The sequence below is a fragment of the Pundamilia nyererei genome, unplaced genomic scaffold (genome assembly GCF_000239375.1).
Source record: "Pundamilia nyererei isolate P.nyererei 1_Seehausen unplaced genomic scaffold, PunNye1.0 scaffold00257, whole genome shotgun sequence".
Taxonomy (NCBI): Eukaryota; Metazoa; Chordata; class Actinopteri; order Cichliformes; family Cichlidae; genus Pundamilia; species Pundamilia nyererei.
The window spans coordinates 191,895-198,436 of NW_005187658.1; the positions used below are offsets into that span (position 1 = coordinate 191,895).

At 40.1% G+C, this 6,542-nt stretch overlaps 1 protein-coding gene across 1 annotated transcript in view; it reads right to left on the reverse strand.

Moving 5' to 3' along the window:
- The window catches only part of cntn2 (contactin 2), a 112,152-nt gene that overhangs the window by 77,581 nt on the left and 28,029 nt on the right, over positions 1–6,542 (reverse strand). The window contains exon 2 of the mRNA XM_013915095.1: positions 3,722–3,970. Coding sequence (XP_013770549.1) covers positions 3,722–3,970 — 249 coding nt within the window. The remainder of the gene's footprint in view (positions 1–3,721; positions 3,971–6,542) is intronic.

A 6,542-nucleotide genomic window follows, 5' to 3' on the forward strand; every position in this document is an offset into this window, starting at 1 on the left:
AAAATTAATGTAATATAGTATTGGCCATACTATATGATGTATTGCTTGTCTTTGTTTAATAATACAGAAGACAAAGACCTTAAAAAATAATCGCATATCGCATCGCAATCGCAATATTGGGGAAAAAAATCGCAATTAGATTATTTTCCATAATCGTTCAGCCCTAGTTAACACTACAGGCCCAAATTGTGTGTTCTAGCAAAAGTAAACTGAAAGACTTTTTGTTCTTTCCCAACATCAGTCAGGATTCAGAAAACAACACAGCACAATAACTGCTGCTGTTAAAGTGGTTAATGACATCGTTGATTCAATGGACTGCAAAACCTCCTGTGCTGCTCTTTTTCTTGACTTGACCATGCTATTTTATTACATAGGCTAAACAATATTGGTCTATCTGTAAATGCTGTAAGTTGGTTTTCAAATTACTTGTCAGCAAGAAAACAGTGTGTCCGTGCTGCTGGGTCTTCTTCCTCTTTTCTCCCAGTATCCAAAGGAGCTCCGCAGGGCTCCATATTAGAACCATTGCTATTTCCTCTTTACATAAACAACCTTTGTGATAATTTGTCAAATGCAGCATTTCATCTTTATGCAGATGATACAATTATTCATTGTTCATCCCCTTCAGTAGCACAAACCCTGCAATTTCTGCAGTCTGCCTTTGATGTCATTCAGTCCCATTTAACTCAACTTAAGTTGGTGTTAAATGCAGAGAAATCCAAGTTCATGTTATTCTCAAATGGCAAAGAGTTGTTAGCTACGTCTCCTAAGATTAAAACAATTCAAGGAACTGAAATTGAAATGGTCACATCATACAAGTATCTAGGGATCATTATAGATCAGAATTTGTCATTTAGGACTCACATTCAAAGGCTTGTGTCGAAGTTAAAACTAAAACTAGGTTACTTTTTTAGAAACCAATCCTGTTTCTCCCTCCAAGTCAGAAAACATTTGATTCGTGCAACCTTTTTACCTTTATTGGATTATGGTGACCTGCTTTTTATGAATGCACCTGCCCACCACCTAAAGAGGTTGGATACTGTGTACCATTGTGCTTTATGTTTTATTACTGGCTATGGAAGTCATGTACATCATTGTTCTTTGTATGCTGCTGCTAAATATCCATCTTTGCATAGTCGCAGACTCTCCCATTGGTTGATTTTTATCTATAAATCTCTCCTTGGGCTGGTTCCATCTTATTTATGTGTTTATATGTGTAAAAACCACAACCAATACAGCCTTCATTCGCACAATATCATACAATTGATTGTCCCAAAAATCAGAACAGAATTGGGGAAAAGGCTTTTAAATACGCTGCCCCTGCTTCCTGGAATAATCTGCAGGAGGAACTGAAATGATCAGAATTGGTTACCTTGGGAGAGTTTAAGTCTGTTTTAAAGGAACGAGAGAACAGCTCTTTTACTCAGTGCGATTGTTTTTAATGTACTCTTAATTTGACCTGTTATTGTATATTTTACACATGTTGGTGTGGGATACTGTATTTGTTTTAAATGTTATATACCTATGTGGTATGTGACTTTTGTTGCTATGATGCCAGGTCTCTCTTGAAAATGAGATTTTTAATCTCAATGAGATTTTTTACCTGGATAAATAAAAGACTAATGATAATAATAGCTGCAGACGTCCTGTACAGGGGCAACTGTACGGGACAGCCTAGCTGTAACTGACTAGGTCTGCGGACAATCCTAACATCCTCACATGATGCGACCAACTAGCAGCCCTCACAGTTAGTTGCAACCAACAGCCACGCTCGCCCCTGATCCTTGCACTTGATAAAATGGCTAGGTCATACTTTAGCGGTCAGGAAAATAAGTCCTGGAGATCTGTTTACAGGATTAGAACAGCCAAGAACCATAAAAGATGCATACACGGTTTAATCTTTACCAGTTCACAGGATTAAAAAGGAAACGATTAAATGCAGGTAGGATTTTTTTTATTTAAACAATTTAGCAGGGACAAAGCAAATATCTGAACCAAATAATATGACTCATAAGATCAAATCACATAAATCCTATAAATTCTCAACTAACCAGTTCTGTGCTAATGCTTCTTGTCTACTACTGGACTTGAATTAGTTAGTTTACGCCCATGCCTGCAGCACAACAGTCTCCCGGTTGTGCCCGAAGAAGTGAAAACGTGGAAACAGAGACTCAGTACAAAGTCGAGCAACTTCATCAAGGCCTCATTCCAACACAGCAGGATGAGAAAAGACTTTTAGGTCGTAGGTTTATCTTCCAGGACTCCAGCTGTGAACTTTTCTTCAAGAACAACTCATTTTACACATAAACATCACAGCCACGCTGATCTCAAATGGACCTGACCAACGCAACTACGAGATAAAGGTGCAAACTTACAGTTCTAACAGTTCCGTCCTGCAACTGTAAAATATAAGCTTTCTGTTAATTCACAGAAAATGTGAATGACTGAAAAAAACTGTCATTATTGTAACTGAGTGATGGATGACTGATACCTCCTGTTCATGATGCTACTGCATTTCTCTCATTCAAAATCATTACTGATCATTTTCATTTATTCTCTTATAATTACCATGCTCACCTCATACGGCTGCATCCTGAGCCTTTTATGCAGACGGACTCAGGTGGATGAGGTTTATTTATACTGTATGTGTTTAATAAGTATTCATTTGTTTGGTGTTTGAAAATAGCCGTGTTAGTTATCTTATTATAAACAGTAAACATGAACAACAAGAACATGATGATAAATTTATATTTCTTACACATCAGCATAGTAAAAAGTGCCACAGTAATAAAACAACACATGTAAGATGTGTAGGCCTGACACTGAGTACCAGAGAAATACTTCCTTAGATACTTTAGTTTGTGAACTTATAGCCATAAATTACAGCTGAAAGATTAAGGTAAGGTATAAAACAAGTTTTCAGCAGGTCTTCAAAACCAAGCACCGAAACTTATTCCAAAGTGCGGCTGCCTCTTTTTAAAACAAGAGCGTCCAACAGTTAAAAAAGACTCAGAGCAGATGATCAGAGGAACTGAATGCTGGAGGAAGGTCTCAGTAGCTGATATATGTGGGAGCCGGTCATGTAGGGATGCATGTTATTAATTACATTTCACAATGAATTTCACTTGCAGCCGCTGAAGAGATGAAAGAATAGGCGTGTTGTGTAAGCAGCCTCTGGAGGCCTGAGGAGGACTGATACATGTGCAAAGTGATTTTTGTAATGGTTCATGGATTCAAATTTCAAATGCTGTTCAAAAGTTCCAGATTCTTAGCAGATGCCTTTATAGTGGCTGACCATCATTAGAGAGCCTGGGAGCCACAGGAACCTCGGTTTTCTTGGCTGGGATTTCGGGAGATTACTGGGCTGTTTTTCTGCTCCTCATGCCCACCCTACTCACTCTGTTTGGAACCGAAAGATCGAGCTGCTTCAGTGTCCCCAGGAGGCTGAGCCGCTACACGAATATGTCCTGCATGGATGCAACCCCAAAGCAGCAACAATAAGAAGATGATCTCTGACATATACAGATCTTATCTGATTCTGCGACCCCTCGGTTAATGCAGGACGCTTCATTATTTCATACAGGCAGAGAAATGTAGCTAACTCGCGCAGCACATTACATGTTGGCGTTAAGAGTCAGTGTAAAGGAAGAACACATGTGACAGATGTGTGAACACCACCAGATCAAATGTCAGCGTGTGGTGTTAGTGCTGCTGTGCTGTTTACCTCGCCGAGATGCGGACACTTTCTCTCCGGCACTGAGACGCAGCCGCGGATCGTGATGCTGCTCTGCGTCCTCAGTCCTCCCTGTCTGCCGTCCGTCTGCTCTCCTCTTCTGCGTTATCAAACGCTGGTACTGCGATGATGGGCCAGCCTCCAGCCCTCCCTGTCTTACTCCTGCTCGAATTTCTTCCTCCTCACAATGTCTTGCCTTTCTTTCGATCACCTTCTGGTCACTTCTCGCTACTGTCAAGTCTGCAGAAATACGGCAGCAACACTTCCGGTCCACACAGCCGATAGATTTGATCTACTAACCCGGACAACAACTCACATATTTACTGCCAAAGAACATAAAATACGTATTTTTCACAACAGAATCATTCCACTTGTTGTCAGTTTGACTCAGGTGCTACTAACACTAACTACCTGCATGATGACCGCTAAATATGTTTTTCTCCTGCTAATTTTTTCAGCATACCGAGACAGTAAGAAAAACATTACCACCGTTTTTCTTTTAGTGATAGTTGGCCATGATGTGAAAGCAGGGACTGAGTGCTTTATAGTCTAGGTGAAGAAAAGGTTTCAGTGTTGGTCAGTGTGCAATAGAGTTGTTAAGGTTCATATTTTGTGATGGGGTCTCCCTCATACGTCACAACTTACCCTAAGCTGTGTTATAACTAACCACAGCAATGAGGCAGGTTGAAACAGCTGAACTCCTTGTGTTTGATACCAATTCATTCAAGTAAAAACATTGTCACTTCCGCTGGAGAAATGGGGATATTGTCTCATCTGATAAATCTCATAAATAAAGTAAATATATGTGTATATATATATCATATTTCAGACAAGCACAAACGTACATGGTGAACAGTTAAAAGCCTCAGTAATACTGGTGCGTTTGACCTACATTATTTATTAGTTAATGTATTTTATTTTTTAATTTAGTGTGAAACGTGACACCAAACGTACAACAGGACACAGGGTGGAAACAAGACAAAATAAAATACGCATATTTACATATTTCATCAAACTTTGTGAAATATATTCTTGAAATATTAGAACAAAAATATCAAAATGAAGATGTTGACTTTTGTCTTCATGTGTGCTGTATTTGATTTATAGCCACTATGATCCTCGCATATTTTTTTAACTTTATTTGGAATTATAAAGCGAACAGCCAGTCATTCCAGTTCATTTAAAGCAAGTACAGCAAAACTAATGGCGTCAGACGGCTGGCCAAAAACTCTTATTTTGAAGACAAATTCAAGCTACTTCCGGTACTATTCGCTCTCTCGGTCCGTGAGCTTGACGCAGCTTCGCCATCTGTCAGATACAAAGGCGGCATTTTTTCTTTCCCTTTTGTTGCGGCGCTAGGCCGCCTACCAAGGAAGCAGAGCGGCGGCAGGTGTTAGCGCCCATCCTCCCACCACACCCCGTTTCCCCGGGGACGAGGGGGAGAGAGGAAGCCCCCGAACTGTATGTCGATACAGGGCTGATGTCATGCATACACACATGCATGACATCAGCCCTGTATCTGGCTTTTGGCAACAAACGTTTAAAGAGGTTAGCATTTAGTAGTTCTGTATTAAACATTTCTATTAAAGTGTAGTTAGTAATATTGTTTAAGCTTCTGTTCGTTGCTGTCCAAACACAACGGCTAATTATTAGCAGTAATATAGATAACAAGTCAATAAGGAAAAAATATTTATCCATTCCACAATAGAAACGCTGTCATATGTTTTTACAGCTATATGGTTAAAAAATATCTACTGCCAACAGGCTGAACTCTACTGGCTGCAAAGACACGTCCGATTGTGTGGAAATCTTTGCAGAGGTTGCCCAGCTCCGCACTTGGTCTATGACCTCACCAGACACTTTCACAATGGGTTCATGGTCCCAGCTGCTGGCCTCAGCACTTCAGAACACTGGATTCAACACATACTGTGTTCAAGAGTGTTCCTTACAAAGAAAGGAACACTGTGTTTTTATGATAGCTTCATTTTAGTGGAGAGAGACAGAATATCAACCAGATATTCACAAAAACACATGTACACCCCGCATAAAGTAACAACATATTAGGTGGACACAGCACACAACCAATGTCAGATGCATGCAGACAGACAGACAGACAGACAGACCTACATTGATTAGCCTAATCACCCAGTCTCCATGTTTTACAGTAAAGCTAAGTCCCGAGCAGACTGAGCTCTCCCCTAACACTTCACTGAGCCAGTGTGAGCAGCACAATCAATACTTCTGATGTTAAGGACAGCTGAAAGCCTGCTAAGAAATCTGAGCGGTGTTTTCATCCCTGAGCTGGAGCTGCCACCCGAGTGGCCTTCTGAAGGCAGATTCACCCACATATACTCAGAGAATGGGTGTGTTACAGATGACACGTACAGTTCCTTTTGTTTGGATTTAAACATTAGATGTGTACAAAATGTGTAAGAAATGTAAACATCCATAAAAAGCACAATGCACCTATGCTGCAGTTTAACATGTTATTGTCAAAAACGCCATCAAATAACTCAGTGTGTGCCCATCATACATGCTCTTAAAAACTTAATTAGATTGTGTTCATTCTTGGCCTGGGGGCCATATTTAACTTCTTTACTATAATTTTTTACTGCTAGTATTTTTATGCCTCTATTGCTCCCATATTCATCTGACCATTTATTCAGAGTGTTGTTTGATTAATTGTTCACCTTCATCCCATGATGATTTCATATTCAAATGGCGGGTGTAGGTGGTTATCATCACCTGGATAGGTAATGTGAATAAGGCACGGCGGGACCACGGAGCAACGTTCAGAGCCAACTTTAATTCA